Source organism: Chlorocebus sabaeus, chromosome 6 (assembly GCF_047675955.1).
Source record: "Chlorocebus sabaeus isolate Y175 chromosome 6, mChlSab1.0.hap1, whole genome shotgun sequence".
Lineage (NCBI taxonomy): Eukaryota > Metazoa > Chordata > Mammalia > Primates > Cercopithecidae > Chlorocebus > Chlorocebus sabaeus.
In genome coordinates this window covers 52,747,596-52,768,101 of record NC_132909.1, presented here as the reverse complement: position 1 = coordinate 52,768,101, position 20,506 = coordinate 52,747,596, and the positions used below count along the sequence as shown (strand labels likewise).

At 51.1% G+C, this 20,506-nt stretch overlaps 1 protein-coding gene across 1 annotated transcript in view; it reads right to left on the bottom strand.

Moving 5' to 3' along the window:
• The window catches only part of OLFM2 (olfactomedin 2), an 83,940-nt gene extending 64,260 nt beyond the window's left edge, over nucleotides 1–19,680 (bottom strand). The window contains exon 1 of the mRNA XM_037992383.2: nucleotides 19,469–19,680. Within this exon, the coding sequence (XP_037848311.1) occupies nucleotides 19,469–19,531 (63 nt within the window). The 5' untranslated portion in view covers nucleotides 19,532–19,680. The remainder of the gene's footprint in view (nucleotides 1–19,468) is intronic.
• Nucleotides 19,681–20,506: the final 826 nt, after the last annotated feature.

Below are 20,506 nucleotides of genomic sequence, written 5' to 3'. Positions count from 1 at the left end.
CATGGGGCGGGAGACCTCCCCCTGGTGGCATTCCCCAAGCGCCCCACCCCCACCGCGGTGTCATTCCCCAGCCCCGCCCCCCAGCGGTATTCCCCCCCACGCCGCTCCCCCTAGGCGGTGTTCCCGGACCGCCTCCCGCGCGCAGCCCCTCTCCGAGCCCCAGCCGCGGGACCCCGCGCGTAAAGGCGCACTCGGCCCACCCCGGCCACCCGAAGAGGGCAGGGGGCCGGAGTCGCAAGTCCCCACCCACTTACTGTTGGGACACCCACCCTGGCTCCCTAAAACCTCGGAGAGCGGGCACTGGGGGGCGTGGGGGGCGACACGCTCGTGCGCTCCCATGAATCGGGTCACCAAGAATCTCCTTTAGCTGCGGGAAGGGGCTTCCTTCCCAAGCACTGAGACCACTCTAGGGATCCCTCGGTCATTTCGTGCCCCAAGGGTGGCGTGATCCAGGGCCAGCAGACGCAATTGCTTGGGTGCAGGTGCGGTGCTGGGGTCAATTCGGCCACGGGAGGAGTTCCTACGACTACCAAGGGCAGCATCCTACCCAGGGACCGCGGAGACCCAGTACGTAGCTTTTAGGAGGCGAGTCCCAGGCAGGTGTAGACTCGCAACTTTAACTTGGGGTGGGGGCGGGGCACTCACGCTTCGGACCTTTCTCGCGGCCCCAGGGACCCGCTCCCGGCCCGCCCCCTCGGGGGAGCTGGAAGCGCAGTGCCCTCGCCGCCCACCCGTCCGCCCACGCACCAGCCGGCGGCGGCGGCCGCGGGGCCGCGAAGAGGAGCGCCGGGCTGGTTTTAATTTCCTCTGTTTTGCCTGCATTCACGCCCCCTCCTGGCGTCCCCGCGTCACCTTGCGCCGCCGCCGCCGCCGCCGTCGCCCTCAGCCCGCGGCCGCCGCCGTCTGGAGGCGGCGATGACTCAGGCCTTTCCAGGCGACGGCCTGGGGCTGAGGGCTCGGGCTGGGGAGAAGCGCTAAGGATGAGGGGGGAGTGGGGCTGGGGGTCTTGAACAGTCTTTTTTTCTGAGCTGGACAACACCGAGATGGAAGTGTGACCTGCGGGGATGACTGTTCCTCTCTGCCTCAGTTTCCCCATTTGCCAAGTGGGTGGTGGAGACCTAACACGTGTAAAGGGCTTGGTCATCCTGAGAAGCAATTTACTGAGCATCTACTATGTCCCAGGTACTGTGAACAACAGACAAAAATGTCTGCCTGTATGAAATTGAATATTCTTTTCTCTCTCCCTCTCTTTTTTTTTTTTTTTGGTAGAGATGGGCATCTCTCTATGTTGCCCGGGCTGGTCTCGAAACCCTGGCCTCAATCGATCCTCCTACCCTGGCCTCCCAAAGTGTTGGGATTCCAGGAGTGAGCCTCCAGGTTGGATGTGAAGATGAATATTCTATGGGGTTAGACAGTCAAGAAATAGGGGGAAAAAGTAAACTACGTAAGATATTAAGAGGAAGGGGAAGTAAACTTTAAACAGGGTGATTGGAGAAAGGGACGTTTAAGCAGAGACCTGAAGAAAGTGAGGAAGGGGGGGCCGGTGCGGTGGCTCACATCTGTAATCCCAGCACTTTGGGAGGCCAAGGCGGGCGGATCATGAGGTCAGAAGATAGAGACCATCCTGGCTAATGCAGTGAAACCCTGTCTTTACTAAAAATACAAAAAATTAGCCGGGCGAGGTGGTGGGCACCTGTAGTCCCAGCTACTCGGGAGGCTGAGGCAGGAGAATGGCATGAACCCAGGAGGCGGAGGTTGCAGTGAGCTGAGATCGTGCTACTGCACTCCAGCCTGGGCAACAGAGCGAGACTCCATCTCAAAAAAAAAAAAAAAAGAAAAGAAAAAAAGAAAGTGAGGAAGGGAACCATTTGGATATCTGGGGGAAGAGAGTTCCAGGCAACAGGAACAGCAAGTGCAAAGGCCCTGGGGCAGGAGTGTTCCAGGACCAGGAAGCAGGCCAGCATAGTTGGAGTGAGCCAGGGGAAGAATAAGGGATGATGATGTTTGTAAAATACTTTACAAGTGTCTGGGACATGGTAAGTTTTTCAAATAGTAGCTACCATTGTTGTTATTATTTGAGGCCGGGCACAGTGTCTCATGCCTGTAATCCCAGAACTTTGGGAGGCCGAGGCGGATGGATCACTTGAGGCCAGGAGTTCGAGACCAGTTTGGTCAACATGGTAAAACTCTGCCTCTACTAAAAACACAAAAATTAGCCGGCTATGGTGGCGCACGCCTGTAACCCAGCTACTTGGGAGGTTGAGGCGGAAGAATTGCTTGAACCCGGGAGGCGGAGGTTGCGGTGAGCGGAGATCGAGCCACTGCACTCCAGCCTTCCAGCCTGGGCAACAGACAGAGTGAGACCCTGTCTAAAAAAAAAGAAAAAAGAGTTCTTACCAGCTTGTTCTAAAGCTTTCATTGATGAGTGCTAAACACTTTGCAGATGCATTGTTAACAGTTGCTGCAACATCCATGAACAGTACAGCGACACTCCTATTTCCAGGTGAGGAAACTGAGCTCAGAGAGGAGAGGGACCCAGATCAGGGGAACCCAGCATGGAAGTGGGGGCCCAGGTTTTGAAACCAGGTCTGTCTGATTTCAGATCCTAAGACCAACTGGGCTCCAGGCCTCCTGGCTTAGACAATTTGGAACCCAAACAAACTTTCTCACTCTCTGGCCATGGGTGCTGTGGGAAACTGCCTTAGTTCAGCGCATCCAAGCTTCTTCAAGGAGTGGTCTGTGCTCAGGTTTGCACTTCTTGCATTTAATTCCTCGCCTCCCACCTCCCCAGCATTTCCAAAACTCCTCTCACCGAAGGTGCCAATTTGCCAGGTCCGTACCCTCATGCCAGTCCTCCTTAGGTCATTCTCACAGTCAGTCAGTCTCCATGCACCATCACCTTCTTGAAACTCCTTTTTCCCTTGACTTCAGAGACACGGTATCACTTCCTAGTTCTGCACCCACCTCTCTGGCTGTGCCGTCGCTGTCTCCTGCTACTCCCAAAAACTCTGTATCTTTCAGGGCTTTGTCTGGGTTCCCTGCCACTCTCATTCTGCCTGGACCATCACACCCACTCTCAAAGTTTTGGCTGCATCTGGGACACTGCTACCTCAGGACCTTTGAACTTCCTGTTCCCTCTACACAAAACACTATTACCAAGGATGCCCCACATGACTTGTTCCTTTACTTAATTAATGTATTTTTTAGAGGCAGGGTCTTGCTCTGTCACCCAGGCTGGAGTGCAGTGGTTTGATCATAGCTCACTGCAGCCTCTAACTCCTAGGCTCAAGCTATCCTCCTGCCTCAGCCTCCCAAGTAGCTGGGACTATGGATGCGAGCCACCATTCCCAGTCCTTTATTTAATTTATATCTCTGCTCTGTCATTGTGTGGGTCAGAGCCATGCCCTGCCCTTCCCCCAAGAAAACTACATTTCCGGGGCGCGGTGGCTCAAGCCTGTAATCCCAGCACTTTGGGAGGCCGAGACGGGCGGATCACGAGGTCAGGAGATCGAGACCATCCTGGCTAACACGGTGAAACCCCGTCTCTACTAAAAATACAAAAAACTAGCCGGGCGAGGTGGCGGGCGCCTGTAGTCCCAGCTACTCCGGAGGCTGAGGCAGGAGAATGGCATAAACCCGGGAGGCGGAGCTTGCAGTGAGCTGAGATCCGGCCACTGCAGTCCAGCCCGGGCTACAGAGCAAGACTCCGTCTCAAAAAAAAAAAAAAAAAAAAAAAAAAAAAGAAAACTACATTTCCCAGATTCCATTGCATACTGGCTTCCTGTTCAGTTTATCCAATGGGAGGCACTGGAGGGAGATGGGAGCTTGGAGAGGAAGGGAGAAGCCAAGGTGTTTCTCTCCTGTGTCTGCTTGGGGTGAACAGTGTTTCCCAGCAGTGGCTACGCCTCCTCCATAGTCCCACTTCCTACCCAAGGGTCCCTTCCTCATCACATCCCCTCTGTGCCATGTCCCTCCAGTAGTGTTCTGCTGTAGCTTATTCCGGATTTCCTCATCATCCCATGTGGCTTCTCAACTCTTTCTTCTCCCACTTAACGAGTTCCCTGTATTAAATTCCCCCTCTGAAACACAGAGAGTAGTTTGTTTCCCTAACAAGACCCTCAGTGATATGGTGATCTTCTCCAAAGGACCTTCCCTGGCCACCTCAGCTACAATCTGAGCCCCTCACCACTCTCTGCCATTTACCCTACTTCAGTTCTTTTTTGTTTTGTTTTGTTTTGAGACGGAGTCTCACTCTGTTGCTCAGGTTGGAATGCAATGGCAAAATCTCTGCTCACTGCAACCTCCATCTCCCGGGTTCAAGTAATTCTCGTGCCTCAGCCTCCTGAGTAGCTGGGTTTACAGGTGCATGCCACCATGCCTGGCTAATTTTTCTATTTTTAGTAGAGATGGGGTTTCACCATGTTGGCCAGGCTGGTTTTGAACTCCTGACCTCTAGAGAGCCACCCGCCTCGGCCTCCCAAAGTGCTGGGATTACAGGCATGAGCCACCACGCCCATCCGCTGTAGTTCTTTTATCTTTTTTTTTTTTTTTTTTTTTTTGAGACGGAGTCTCGCTCTGTCGCCCAGGTTGGAGTGCAGTGACCGGATCTCAGCTCACTGCAAGCTCCGCCTCCCAGGTTCACGCCATTCTCCTGCCTCAGCCTCCCGAGTAGCTGGGACTACAGGCGCCCGCCATCTCGCCCGCCTAGTTTTTTGTATTTTTTAGTAGAGATGGGGTTTCACCGTGTAGGCCAGGATAGTCTCAATCTCCTGACCTCGTGATCCACCCGTCTCGGCCTCCCAAAGTGCTGGGATTACAGGCTTGAGCCACCGCGCCCGGCCTATTTTTTTTTTTTTTTTTAAGGCGAGGGTCTGGGCACTCTGTTGCCCAGGCTGGAGTGCAGTGGTGCAATCATAGTTCACTGTAACCTCAAACTCCTGGGCTCAAGTGATCCTCACACCTCTGCCTCCTGAATAGGTGAGACTACAGAGGCACACCACCGTGCCCAGCTAATTTTTTAAGTTTTCTGTAGAGATAGGGTCTCACTATGTTGCCTGGGCTGGTCTCAAACTCTTGGGATCAGGCAATCCACCTGTCTCAGCCTCCCAAAATGCTGGGATCATAGGCGTGAGCCACCACGCCAGACCCTAGAAGTCTTTTTAAAGACCCAACAATTCCATCTACCCAAGAGAAACCAAAGCATATGTCCATGAAAAGACCTACACATGAATATTCATAGCAGCATTGGTTATAATGAATGAAACAATCCAAATACCCATCAACTGGTGAGGGAATAAACAAATTGCGGTACATCCATACAACGGAATGCCATTCCGCCATAAAAAGGAACACGCTCCTGATATATGTTACAATGTGGATGATCCTCAAAAACATTTTGCTAAGTAAAAGGAGACAGAGGCAAAAGGCCACATAGTTTATGATTCTATTTATACAAAATGTCCAGGGAGAACAAATCGATACAGACAGAAAGCAGACGAGAGATTGCTTGGAACTGGGGGTGGGAGTGGAGATGGAATGCAAATGGGCACGGGGGCTGTTTTTGGGGTGATGAAAATGTCCTATAATTGGATCAGGGTGATGGCTGCACAACTCTGTAAAATTTACGAAAAGTCATTGAATGGCATGCTTACACAGGTGAATTTTACACCTGTCTGTAAATTACACCTCCATAAAACTGCTGAAAAGGGAAGATCCACCAGGCGCCGTGGCTCATGCCTGTAATCCCAGCACCTTGGGAGGCTGAAGCGGGAGAATTGTTTGAAGCCGGGAGTTCGAGACCAGCCTGGGCAATGTAGTGAGACCTCGTTTCTTCCTATTTATTTATTTTTTTGAGACAGAGTCTCACTCTGTCGCTCAGGCTGGAGTGCAGTGGCCCGATCTGGGCTCACTGCAACCTTCCCCTCCCGGTTCAAGTGATTCCCTTGCCTCAGCCTCCCGAGTGGCTGGGATTATAGATGTGCTCCATGACACCTGGCTGATTTTTGTATTTTTAGTAGAGACAGGGTTTTGCCATGTTGGCCAGGCTGGTCTCAAACTCCTGATCTCAGGTGATTTTCATGCCTCGGCCTCCCAAAGTGCTGGGATTACAGGCATGAGCCACCACACCTGGCCCCCTGCCTTTTTTTTTTTTTTTTTTTTTTTTTTGAGACAGAGTCTTGCTCTGTCGCCCAGGCTGGAGTGCAGTGGCGAGATCTTGGCTCACTGCAACCTCTGCGTCCAGGTTTCAAGTGATTCTCCTGCCTCAGCCTCCTGAGTAGCTGGGATCACAGGGGCGTGCCACCATGCCCAGCTAATTTTTGTATTTTTTTTCTTTTTTTTTAGTAGAAATGGGGTTTCACCATGTTGGCCGGCTGGTCTCGAACTCCTGACCTCAGCTGGTCTGCCCACCTCAGCCTCGCAAAGTGCTAGGATTACAGACGTAAGCCACACCACCTGGCCCCTCCTCCCCGCAAAAAAAATTTAAGTAGCTGGGCATGTCCCTGTAGTACCAGCTACTTGGGAGGCTGAGGTGGGAGGATCACTTAAGCCCAAGTTTTTGAGGCTGCAGTGAGCTATGATGGCATCTCTGTACTCCAGCCTGGGCAACAGAGCGAGACCCTGTCTTAAAAAAAAAAAAAAAAAGAAAAGAGAGAGAAATGAAATGAAATTAAAGACTTCTATTGATTAAAAGACACCACTAAGAGAATGAAAAGAAAAGCTACAGAGGAGAAGATATGTGCAATCATTATGTCCAACAAAAAGCTCATATCCTGATTTTATAGTTATGTAAAATATGTATATGTATCTTTGTAAAATCTGGGTACACTCACACACACACACACACGCACACACATTCCTACAAATCAGTAAGAAAAAGCCAGACATCTGAACAGAGAAGTGGGCAAAAGACATAGACATTTCACGAAAGTGGATATCCAAGTTGTCAATAAACGTATGGAAAGGCACTTAATTCATCAGCAGGCACGTCATTCATCATCAGGAAATGTAAATTAAACCTACAATGTTCCCAGCACTTTGGGAAGCTGAGGTGGGAGGATCACTTGAGCCCAGGAGTTGGAGACCTGCCTAGGCAACATAACCAGACCCTGACTCAAAAAAACAAAAATAAATTTATAAATAAACCCACAATGCAATACTATCTGGCACCCATCAGAATGTCTAAAATTAAAAAAAGTTCAGGCACAGTGGCTCATACCTGTAATCCCAGTACTTTGGGAGCCCAAGGTGGGTGGATTACTTGAGCTCAGGAGTTCCAGATTAGCCTGGGCAACAGGGCAAAACCCCATCTCTACAAAAAAATTAGCCAGGCGTGGTGGTGCATGCTTGTGGTTCTAGCTACTTGGGAGGCTGAGGTGGGAGGATTGCTTGAGTCTGGGAGGTTGAGGCTGCAGTGAGCAGAGATTGTGCCACTGCACTCCAGCCTGGGTGACAGAGTGAGACCCTGTCTCAAAAAAAAAAAAAAAAAGAAAAGAAAAGAAAAAAAAAAAGAGGCTGGGCATGGTGGCTCGCGCCTGTAATCCCAGCACTTTGGGAGGCCAAGGCGGGCAGATCAAGAGGTTAGGAGATCGAGACCATCCTGGCTAACACGGTGAAACCCCATCTCTACTAAAAAAATTTTAAAAAACTAGCCGGGCGTGGTGGTGGGCGCCTGCAGCCCCAGCTACTGTGGAGGCTGAGGCAGGAGAATGGTGTGAACCCGGGAGGCGGAGCTTGCAGTGAGCCAAGATCGCGCCACTGCACTCCAGCCTGGGTGAGACTCCATCTCAAAAAAAAAAAAAAAAAAAAACAATACCAAGTGTTGGGGAAGATATGGAGCAACTGGAACACTTCATACACTACTGGTGGAAGAGTACGTTGTTGACTTTTTGGAAGAGTCTCTGCAACTTTGGAAGACTGTACAGCAGTTTCTCCCCAGGGCTCAGCAATTCCACCCCTACGTATATACAGTTGAGCTTCATGATTCAAAAATTCCAGATTGGCAAATTCGCCTACTTGTTGCAATTTGTTTATACTCTAAGATCAATACTCGCTGGGGCATTTGTAGTCATTTGTGGACATGCACAGTGATAATATTATTTTTCTTATTTAGAAACAGGGTGGAGTAGCCGGGTGCGGCGGTTCACGCCTGTAATCCCAGCATTTTGGGAGGCTGAGGCCGGCAGATCACTTGAGGTCAGGAGTTTGATACCAGCCTGGTCAACATGGTGAAATCCTGTCTCTACTAAAAATACAAAAATTAGCCAGGTATGGTGGGTGCACACCTGTAATCCCAGATGCTTGGGAAGCTGATGCACAAGAATTGCTTGAATCCAGGAGGCAGAGGTTGCTGTGAGCCAATATCATTGCCACTGCACTCCAGCCTGGGCAACAGAGTGAGACTGTCTCAGGAAAAAAAGACAAAGGGGAGGGGAGGGGAGGGGAGGGGAAGGGAGGGGAAGGGAGGGGAAGGGAGGGGAAGGGAGGGGAAGGGAGGGGAAGGGAGGGGAAGGGAGGGGAAGGGAAGGGAAGGGAAGGGAGAAAGAAAGGAAGAAAGAAAGGGAGAAAGAAAAGAAAGAAAGGGAGAAAGAAAGAAAAATGAAGAAAGGAAGAAAGGAAGAAAGAAAGGGAGAGAGAAAGAAAGAGACCAGGCGCAGTGACTCATGCCTATAATCCCAGCACTTTGGGAGGCTGAGGCAGGTGGATCACTTGGTCAGGAGATCGAGACCATCCTGGCTAACACGGTGAAACCCTGTCTCTACTAAAAATACAAAAAAATTAGCCGGGCGTGGTGGCGGGCGCCTGTAGTCCCAGCTGCTGGGGAAGCTGAGGCAGGAGAATGGCGTGAACCCAGAAGGCAGAGCTTGCAGTGAGCCAAGATCACACCACTGCACTCCATCCAGCCTGGGTGACAGAGCCAGACTCCGTCTGAAAGAAAGAAAGAAAGAAAGAAAGAAAGAGAAGGAAGGAAGGAAGGAAGGAAAGAAAGGTGGGAGGGAAGGAAGGAAGGAAGGAAAGAAAGGAAAGAGAGAAGAAAGAAAGAAAAGAAAGGAAGGAAGGAAGGAAAAGAAAGAAAGGAAAGAAAGGAAGGAAAGAAAAAGAAAGAGAAAGAAAGCAAGAAAGAAAAAGAGAGGGAGAAAAAGAAGAAGGAAGGAGACAGAAGAGAGAAAGAAAGAGAAGGAAGGAGAGAGAGAGGAAGGAACGAAGGAAAGAAGGAAAGAAGGAAGGAAGGAAGGGGAGTTCAGTGGTGGGATCATAGCTCACTGTGACCTTTACCTCCTGGGGTCAAGCAGTCCTCCCAAGTAGCTGGGACTTCAGGCACGCAGCACCATGCTTAGCTAATTAAAAAAATTTTTTTTGCAGAGCCGGGCATGGTGCCTCACGTCTGTAATTCCAGCACTTTAGGAGGCCGAGGCAGGTGGATCACCTGAGGTCAGGAGTTCGAGACCAACCTGGCCAACATGTCAAAATCCCATCTCTACTAAAAATACAGAAATTAGCCAGGCTTGGTGGTGTGTGCCTGTAATCCCAGCTACTCGGGAGGCTGAGGCACAAGAATCACTTGAACCCAGGAGGTGGAGGTTGCAGTGAGCCGAGATCGCGCCACTGTATTTCCGCCTGGGCAACAGAGCGACAGCCCCGTCTCTACAAAAATCAATCAATCAATCAATAATTTTTTTTTTTTTTTGAAACGGAGGTTTCACTCTGTTGCCCAGGCTGGTCTTGAACTCCTGGGCTGAAGCCATCCTTCCGCCTTGGCCACCCAAAGCACTGGGATTATAGGCGTGAGCCATTGCTCCTGGCCTGACAACATACTCAGTCACCCAACCCTGTTGAGGTTCTAATAAGGAGACACACTGCTTTCTTCCTCCAGTTCTGATACTACATGCAAGTGTCTTTTTTATGGTCCATTTAGTCCAAGCTTTTCATATTTTTGTGCTGTTTGTTGGTGACTTCGCTATCTTCAGTGGCCCCCACGCACAGTGCTGAAGTGTAGCCTGGTGTTTCTGAGTGCAAGAAGGCTGTGATGTGTCTCACGGAGAAAAGACATGTGTTAGAGAAGCTTCATTCAGGCATCAGATGTAGTGCTATTGGCCGGGAGTTCAATGCTAATGAATCAAAAAATAAATATATATGTGATATATATATGTGTGTGTGTATATATATATCTGATATATATATATATATATATATATATATGATATTCTAAAACAGAAACACACATAAAACAAAATTATGGCTGGGTGCCATGGCTCATGCCTGTAATCCCAGCACTTTGGGAAGCTGAGGCAGGCAGATCATTTGAGCCCAGGAGTTGGAGACCAGCCTGGGCAACATGGTGAAATCCCAGCTCTACAAAAAATCAGCCAGGCATGGCGGTGCATAATCCCAGCTACAGAGGTGTCGGGAGGCTGAGGCGGGAGAATGGCTTGAGTCCGGAAGGCGGAGGCTGCAGTGAGCCGAGATCACACCACTGCACTCTAGCCAGGGGGACAGAGTGAGACCCTGTCTAAGCAAAACACAACAAAAGAAAAAAGTTATGTATTATTCAGTTGACAAAAACGTTGTGGTCAGAGGCTTTCGACAAAAACAAGTGTTAGCGAGGAAGTGGAAAAAGAGGAACCCTTTGTGGGAACGTAAAATGGTGCAGCCGCCGTAGAAAACATTATTGTAGTTCTTCAAAAACTTAAAACATAGTTACCCTATGACCCAGCAATACCTTTTTTTTTTGTTTTGAGACAGGATCTTACCCTGTCACCCAGGCAGTGGTACAATCATGGCTCACTGCAGCCTTGACCTCGCGGGCTCAAGTGATCCTCCCACCTCAGCCTCCCGAGTAGCTGGGACCACAGGCACAGCTAATTTTTGTATTTGTTGTAGAGACAGTGTTTTACCATGTTGTTGAGGTTGGTCTCAAACTCCTGGGCTCAAGCAATCCACCTACCTCAGCCTCCCAATTGCTGGAATCACAGGTGTGAGCTGCTGTGCCTGGCCCAGCCACGCCACTGCTGAATACGTACACAAAAGAATTGAACTCAGTGTCTCAAAGAGATATTGGTACACCCATGATCACAGCAGTATTAATCCCAGCACCTTGGGAGGCTGAGGCAAGAGGATCACTTGAGGCCAAGAGTTCAATACCAGCCTGGACAACATAGTGAGACCCCCCATCTCTACAAAAAAAAAAGAAAAAGAAAAATTAACTGGATGTAGTGGTACACACCTGTAGTCCTAGCTATTTGAGAGGCTAAGGTAGGAGGATCACTTGGGCCAAGGAGGTTGAGGCAACAGTGGGCTGTCGTCACACCACTCCAGTCTAGCCTGGTCAACAGAGCAAGACCCTGCCTCTTAAAAAAAAATAAAACAGGCCGGGCGCGGTGGCTCACGCCTGTAATCCCAGCACTTTGGGAGGCCGAGGCGGGCGGATCACAAGGTCAGGAGATCGAGACCATGGTGAAACCCCGTCTCTACAAAAAATAGAAAAAATTAGCCGGGCGCGGTGGCAGGCGCCTGTAGTCCCAGCTACTTGGGAGGCTGAGGCAGGAGAATGGCGTGAACCCGGGAGGCGGAGCTTGCAGTGAGCCGAGATTGCGCCACTGCACTCCAGCCTGGGCGACAGAGCTAGACTCCGTCTCAAAAAAATAAATAAATAAATAAATAAATAAATAAATAAAACAAAATAAAATTTAAAAAGAACCTGGCTCACCATGTGCTCAACATGTATTTTTCTTGGGATTCACCAGGACTCTCACAGCCTAAAAAGTGAGAAGCTATTTGCCATTTCATTTGATGGCTGAACCGGCTCTGCCTTTTGGTTTTTCTTCTTGTGCAATGACACCTGTCTTCTCGTCTATTAAGCAAGGCTAGGTACTAGCTGCCCAGGATTGTTAGAACTATGTATAAAGTAAGAGTAAACAGGGACCAAGAGTCTACTGGGTCCCCAGGAGCAATAAGAACAACCTTTTCCAGGCTGGACGTGGTGGCTCATGCCTGTAATCCCAGCACTTAGGGAGGCCAAGGTGGGCGGATCACTTGCGGCCAGGAGTTCAAGACCAGCCTGGGCAACATGGCAAAACACTGTCTCTATTAAAAATATAAAAACTGGCCAGGCGTGGTGGTGCACACTTATAGTCCCAGCTACTTGGGTGGCTGAGGCATGAGAATTGCTTGAACCCAAGAGGTGGAGGTTGCAGTGAGATGAGATCGTGCCACTGCACTCCGGACTGGGTGATAGAGTGAGACTCTATCTAAAAAAAAAAAAAGAGAGAGAGAGAAAGATAGTAAACTTTTGTATACAGTCTTCATGGAATCTCCTCTCCCTACTCTCTGCTCTTTCCTGGTTACTTCTTGGTTTGTGGCTGCGCTCTGGATGGATGAAGTCGCAAGACACACTGAGGTGGTGTGCACCTGTAATCCCAACTATTTGGGAGGCTGAGGCAGGAGAATTGCTTAAGCCCAGGAGTTCAAGGCCTGCCTGGGCACCATGGCAAGACCCCATCTCAAAAAGAGAAAAAGAGACAGAATGGGCTTCCACCTTGGCAGTGAAGACATGTTAATGTTCTCAGACAAGAGTTCCCTAGATGTGGGAATAAAGTGTTCCTGTTATGACAACTTTTTCGCAACACAGCTAGGCTCAACTCCTCCAGAAGTTAAATCTTCTACTCCACTCCTTGAGAGCACAAACCACCACCTAGTGCTTACTGCATAGTATAATGCTTGAGATACAGAAGGTGTCAATGAATGCCCTCTAAATCAATACATGGGCCAGGCACGGTGGCTCACGCCTGTAATCCCAGCACTTTGGGAGGCTGAGGCAAGTGGATCACCTGAGGTCAGGAGTTTGAGACCAGCCTGAACAATATGGTGAAACCCTGTCTCTACTAAAAATACAAAAATTAGCTGGGCATGGTAGTGTGCGCCTATAGTCCCAGCTACTCGGGAGGCTGAGGTGGGAGAACGACTTGAACTCAGGAGGCAGAGGTTGCAGTGAGCCGAGATTGCGCCACTTTACTCCAGCCTGGGCGACAGAGTGAGACCCCATCTCAAAATAAAATAAAATAAAATAAATGAATACATGAGTGCAAGAACAAACGAAAACAGCACATTACTGCCTCCCAGGCACTGACACTGAATCCTGGGGCTAAAAAGTCATTGCCCACACCAGCCACTGGGCTCATCAGAAACCCACACACACCAGGCCAGGCGCGGTGGCTCACGCCTGTAATTCCAGCATTTTGGGAGGCCGAGGCGGGCAGATCACCTGAGGTCAGGAGTTCGAGACCAGCCTGACCAACATTGAGAAACCCCTGTCTCTACTAAAAATACAAAATTAGCCAGATGTGGTGGCACATGCCTGTAATCCCAGCTACTTGGGAGGCTGAGGCAGGAGAATCGCTTGAACCAGGGAGGGAGGCTGAGGCAGGAGAATCGCTTGAACCCGGGAAGTGGGGGTTGCGGTGAGCCGAGATTGCGCCATTGCACTCCAGCCTGGGCAACAGAGTGAAACTCCGTCTCAAAAAAAAAAAAGAAAGAAAGAAAGAAAGAAAGAAAGAAAAAAAGAAATCCACACAAAACATATAGTTGGCCTACAAGGATGCAGTCACTGGTGTGATGATGATACAAGCATGTCCCTGTGCTCATGGTCCCTGAACGTGCACACAACCACCAAACATACACATACACGCATGACACCACAGACACCTGCCTATGGGGCCAAAATTAGAGTGAGGTAAGTTATGCAAGTGCAGAGGTGGAGCCCATAGTTAATTAAAAATTTGTTTTTGTTCATCGTAGATTTTTCTTGCATTAATTTAGATTTTCTTAAAATGTTCCGTTAAAATATTATTTATCTTGGTTACTGGTTTTTATTTTTTTAGGGCCATCCCCTTAAATTTTGCACTATAGCTGAACACTATACCATGTACCTGTCACCCTAGCTACTCAGGAGGCTGAGGCAGAAGGATCACTTGGGCCCAGGAGTTGGAGGCTTCAGTGAGCTATGACTGCACCACTGTACTCCAGCATGGGTGACAGAACAAGACCCCGTCTTAGCAATAGACCCAGCACCGTGGCTCACGCCTGTAATCCCAGCACTTTGGGAGGCCAAGCCGGGCGGATCGTCTGAGGTCTGGAACTCGAGACCAGTGTGGGCAACGTGGTGAAACTCCGTCTCTACTAAAAATACAAAAATACAAAAAAAAAAAAAAAAAAAAAAAAATTAGCTGGGTGTGGTGACGCGCGCCTGTAATCCCAGCTACTCGAGAGGCTGAGCAGGAGAATCGCTTGAACCTGGGAGGCGCAGGTTGCCGTGAGCCGAAATCGCGTCACTGCACTCCAGCCTGGCCAACACAGCAAGACTCCGTCTCAAATCATCATCATCATCAACAACAACTTTTTAAAATGTTTGCACCCGCGGCGAGTATCTCACCTGTTTTACCCTGACCTGGGCACCTCCATCCCACATACGCACAGGCACAGGTGTAAAATCACACACATTCACTCACCAGTCACACAGACGCACACAGTCTCTGCGCAAACCTCATTCAACCACTAGATGTCGCCCAGGCTCCATAATCTTAAATCCAGCCCCAAAGGGGCGCTTCCCTACACTAACTCAGAGTCTTTAAATTTCCTTTTACTTCCCTCCACTGGCACATTTACATGCTCTAAAGGAGCCCCAGGAGAACATCGTCCTACCCCTAAATAGCAGTGCCCTATCAGGGTGGAATTTCAGGCACAGGTAAAGAAGATGGGTGTTCTTTCTTTCTTTTTTGTGGAAACAGGGTCAATCCGTCACCCAAGCTGGAGTGCAGTGGTGCAATAATAGCTCACTGCAGCCTTGAACTCCCGGGCTGAAGTGATCCTCACACCCTGGCCCCTAAGTAGAACTACAAGCCTGGCCAATTTTTTAAAAAGTTACTGTAAAGGCCAGGCCCGGTGGCTCACGCCTGTAATCCCAGCAGATTGGGAGGCCGAGGCAGACAAATCAAGAGGTCAGGAATTTGAGACCAGCCTGGCCAACATGGTGAAACCCATCTCTACTAAAAATACAAAAATTAACGGCATGGTGGCACGCCCCTGTGGTCCCAGCTATTCGGGAGGCTGAGGCACAAAAATCTCTTGAGCCCGGGAGGCAGAGGTTGCACAGAGCTGAGATCATCACACCACTGTACTCCAGCCTGGGTGACAGAACAAGACTCCATCTCAAAAATAAAAAAAAGAAAAAGTTATTGTAGAGATGGGATCTTGCTGTATTGCCCAGGCTAGTCTCAAATTCCTGGCCTCAAGAGACCCTCTGGCTTAGGTCTCCCAAAATGCTGGGATCACAGGTGTCAGCCATCACACCTGGCCCGAAGAATGGGTTTCTTGGTGTCTTCCATCCAGGAGTGAGTGTTCCCCTGACACTCTCTTGACACAAGAATCCTGTGGCTTGAGAAAGAAAGACACTCTGTGTGTGTGAGGGGGTCCATCCATCCATCCACCCAGTAGATATTTCTTGAGCACCTACTGTGTGTCAGGCTCTGTTCTAGACACTGGAGAAACAACAAAGCTGGCTGAACCCTGATAAACTGCCGCTGTAGTGGGGAAATAGACAATGAATGAATAGAAGAATCATAGAAATGTGGAAACAAGAGCTGTAAAGGAAAACATGGCCGGGCTCACGTCTATAATCCCAGCACTTTGGATGGCAGATCACCTAAGGTCAGGAGTTCAAGACCAGCTTGGCCAACATCGTGAAACCCTGTCTCTACTAAAAATACAAAGAAAACTGGTCGGGCGTCAGGTGGCATGTGCCTGTAGTCCCAGCTACTCGGGAGGCTGAGGCACAAGAATCACTTAAACCTGTGAGGCAAAGGTTGCAGTGAGCCGAGATCGTGCCACTGCACTTCAGCCCAGGCAACAGAGCAAGACTCAATCTCAAAAAAATAAAATAAAATAAATAAATAGAAAAAGAACACAGAGTAAGCACTCAGAGAGTGGCAGCAGGGGGCTATTTCACCTAGCTGTTCAGGGTGGGCCTCTTGGAGGAGGTGACATTTAAGCAGAAATCAGAGATAAATAGCTACCAGGGGGAACAGTGTCACAGGGAGATGGAGCAGCAAGTGTGAAGTCCCTGAGGCATGTGATCTAAACTGAATTATTCCTTCTCCCCATCCTCTGGAAGCCCCAGGAAAGAGCTGGTCCCAAACTCAGACAGTGCCAACGATGCAGCTAGATCTTAGGGAGGGATCAGGGATCAGGAAGGCATCTTTTCCACAAGGAAAATAGTGGAGCTCAGAACTATCAAGCTCTCTGGTAGTCACTCCTAGGCCAGAACCCAGAACATTGTGAATAGATCCTGAATGAATGGACAATGCCTCCGAAAGGCTCTGCTTTCCTGTTCTCTTGCTCTCTGGGTCAAATCCAAACTTCAGCCCACAGTTTACAAGTTCTTAAGTGGTCTGGCTTCCCTGGCCTCATCTCTCCCCCGCGCGACATCCCCATTACTCACTCCTCTCCAGCCACACCAGCGTCCACACTGCTTCTGAAACTCACCAAGCTTGTTCTTACCCCAGGGCTTTTGCACCTTCTGTTCCTCCCACCTTGAATGCTCTTCCCCCAGACACCCACAAGGCTCCTTCTCTCACCTTTTTCAGATGTCACCTGAAATGCCACCTATTTAGAGATACCTTCCCTCACCACACTGGCTCAGAAAGCCTCCACCCTGTAATCTTTTTCTGTTTTTTTTTTTTTTTTTTTTTGCTTTGAGACAGAGTCTTGTTCTGTTGCCCAGGCTGGAGTGCAGTGGCATGACCTCGGCTCGCTGCAACCTCCGCCTCCCAGGTTCCAGCAATTCTCCTGCCTCAGCCTCCCTAGTAGCTGGGATTACAGGTGCCCACCACCACACCCAGCTAATTTTTTATATTTTTAGTAGAGACAGGGTTTCACTATGTTGGCCAGGCTGGTCTCGAACTCCTGACCTCAGGCGATCCACTTGCCTCAGCCTCTCAAAGTGCTGAGATTACAGGTGTGAGCCACTGCGCCCAGCTCCACTCTAATCTTCTATACTTTTTCTGTTATTCTTCATGCTACTTGCATTGTATTATATGTATATTTAGTTGCTGACACTGTATTACATGGGTTACTCGGTTCTTTTCTGTCTCCTCTACTAGGTCAACTCCAGGAGAGCAGGGATTTGATGACTCAGTTGGTGGCTGTATCTCCAGTGCATAATCTGTTCGCTGAATGGATTAACCAGTGATTTCTAGGAAGGACCCTGGATCCATCAGGGACAGGGAAGAAGTCTTTGGAAAGTGATGGAGGGAGCTAGGAGCGGGTAGAGCATCCTATCTGCAAACCCCTCCCTTCCCTGGGGTGCCAGGCTGGGTGGGCCAACGCCAAGGGGGTGTACGGGCCGCCTAGACTGTTTTATGACCATGTGGTTCCTGCAGTGGCCGCCTGGAGGCACTGCAGCCCACGGCAGGATTCCACTAGCCCCGCCCTAATGGATTACCTCATTTGGCCACGCCCCCGTTGTCCTTTAGCCCCGCCTCCACTGACCTCGTTAGTCCCGCCCCCAAAGCAACTCCCTCCCAGCCCTGGGGGCTGTAGGATTCACCCTCCAATTGCAACTCTGGCAGCAAACTCTGGCACCCTAGCCAATCTTGGTGAGAAGACAGAAAATCTAGGGTCCCCCTAGCAGGGGGTGGAGGAGAAGCCACAGGGGGTGGCTCCAAGGATAATTCAACTTGATTCCTGGTTCATTTTTTTTCCAGCGATTTCTCAAGTGTGTGCCTCTTTTGGTCTTTTATCTCTCCCAGGTGTGTCTCTTTGCTTCTCTCCGGCTCACACATCCATTGAGTACCTACTGTATGTGGCCTCATGCCTGGCGCTGGGCACACTCCCTATTCCACCCAGCGCGTGGGTGCTTAGATGCATGGGGAAATGGAGGAGCGAGGGAGGGGACCCCACAACCTCTCCTCGTGGCCTAGAAATCCTTCTATCTGGAGTCTAACCTCCATTCCTCCCAACACCCCCCTCGGGGTGAGTACAAGGGTCTGATTCTTTCCTTGATGAGGAAGGGGAAGGTGCCCAGATTGTTTCTCCCCTGCGTATCTACCTAAAAAACCCCCTTAGCAATGTCTTCACAGACGCTGTCCACACCCATGGAGCGGATTATTTAACAAGAGGGTAATGGTGTGGGCTCAGGAGCCAGACTGCCTCGGCTCAGTCCCACCTCTGTCACTCTCGAGCTTGAGCAAGTGATTTAACTTTTCTGTGCCTCAGTTTCCCCATCTATAAAATGAAGGTAACAATACCATGCCCTAGTAAGCAAGAGGCAGAGGGGGTTAAATGCCTTAGTCTGTGCTGTGTGATTGAAACAGCACCCCTCAAATTAGCACGTAATGAATGCTCACTGTTATTATAATGACTACTTTATTGTTTTTGATCCCAGCTTCCCTGTGAACTCCTACAGAGCTGAGAACTTGGGGGTGCTCTCACCCCCAAGATGGAGGAGGAGAGGGGCTTTTCAATAGCAAAAGAGAGCGTGGACGCCCCACATTCTGCAAGGCTCCCTGAGCCTGCCCAAGAGAAGGGTGCCAGGGGGAGGGAGACTGCTTCTGTAAGGGCATGAATGGCGTGTGCGGTTGTGAGCAAGGCACCAAGACACACACACGTGCATGGATGGACACGTTTGCACACACAGCGCTTGCGCGCGCGCGCGCGCACACACACACACACCCTTTTAGAATGATTTACCCAAAGGTACAGAATAGCACACGCTGACTCCAAGGCTCTCACACGGCCACACACCTGGCCACACACGTATTGTACAACACCCAGTCATCTGGAGCCAGTAATGAGGACACGGTCACACACAGACTCTGTCTCACATACCGATCACACCCCAACTCAGGCACTACTTGGACAAGCCCCCCAACTGCCACACACACAAACTCCCCCCGGTCACACCCAACCACGACACAAAGACACACACGTTTACCCTGCACCCCCAAAGCATTTCACACGCGTCCCCGTCAGTCACTCTCACGTGAGTCCCGCCCCCTGCCCCACACTGGGGGCTGCAGGCGAGGAGTGGGGGGCTTCAGAAACTGGGCATCTCGGCCCCGAAGAGGAAGTCAAGGGTAAGCAACCATCCCCGTCCAAAGCCCCCTGAAGTTTCCCTCCCAACCCCACTCAGCTCCCGCGAGATGGCAGGGTGGGGGCTTGGGGCTGTGGAGGGGTTGAGAACCCCAAAGATGCCACCCCCAAACCAGCCCAACCTGAGGCTGGATTTGAAGCCCCCCTTGTCCTCTCCCAAGCCAGAGAGTGCACGTCCCGGCCCCTCCCCCGCTGCGACCCCCGTCCCTCGCCGCCCTGCAGCTGGGGGGGCTTGTGGAGCCTCCCAACCCCGTTTCTGCAAGAACCTTCCGTGCCCCCCTCCTCTCCCGCAGCCACCCGCGCCCGCACCTGCCCGCCGGGCCCCTACCTGTCCGGCCAGGCCTGAGCACAGCAGCAGCAGCAGCGGCGGCGGGACCGTGAGCGGCCACATGACGCGCCCCCAGCCAGGCGTCCCGACCCCCGCCCGCCCTAGCGGCGTCTCGGCGCGGGGACCGCCACCAGGCGCGACCCCGCCCGCCCGGCCGGGGCGACCCTGCGCCGCCGCCTCCCCCGCCTCGTCGGCGGCCGGGATTCCGCCCCACCCCCGCCCCCTCGCTTGCTCCGAGTCTTTGTTGCGGGCTCCGCCCCCCGCCCCGCCCCCAGCTCGTCTTCGGGCGCTGCTCGAGCAGGGTCGGGTGGGGGGGTGGGGGGCGGGGAAGTGGGGGAGCCAGCACCAGCGAGGGGACCTGAGGACAGGACTTGGCAGCGCCCCCCAACCCCCAGGCCATTCCGGGAGCGGGTCGCGGAGGTGGGGGAGGGGTGCCCGTCACGTGTTTGGAAATTTCACCCTCCAGGGGACATTTCCCACTTTGCAGGTGGGAGGGGGATGAATGGTTGAGGGAGAGGAGTAGGAGGAAGGCCTGGTAGCAGAGAAGAGAAATGATGAACGCTCCCTCCCTAAAAACTCAAGAGTCAACAGGGAAACTGAGGCAGAGTCTGAAATTGGAAGTTGGAGGAGGGGTCAATGCCAGGACAAGACGGGTGGGGCATAGATGGAGACGGGGAATAAGAGGAAAAAATTGGGGTTGGGGGAACAGGAGACCGAGAAACAGGCAAGAGGCCAATGGAAATGGCCACGTGGGTGAGCCTGGCCTCCAAAAGGGGCGTCTCGTTTTCACTCTTCCCGGGCGCCCCATTTCCCCACCAGTCCTCCCGCTGGAAGCCTCCCCGCCTCCGCCACACCTGGAAGAGTTTCTCCTCGCTCCTGTTTCAATAGCCCAAGATGAAAGACCACATCCCCCGAGAGAATCAAAATATTAACACCGCCTCCACGCGAAGCCATTTGCATATGAAGGGCGTCCTTGTCTAGCCTCTCTTTCGGGAGGCTTTCCAGCCTTTCTCTGCCTCTCACTCCTCCAAAAGTGTT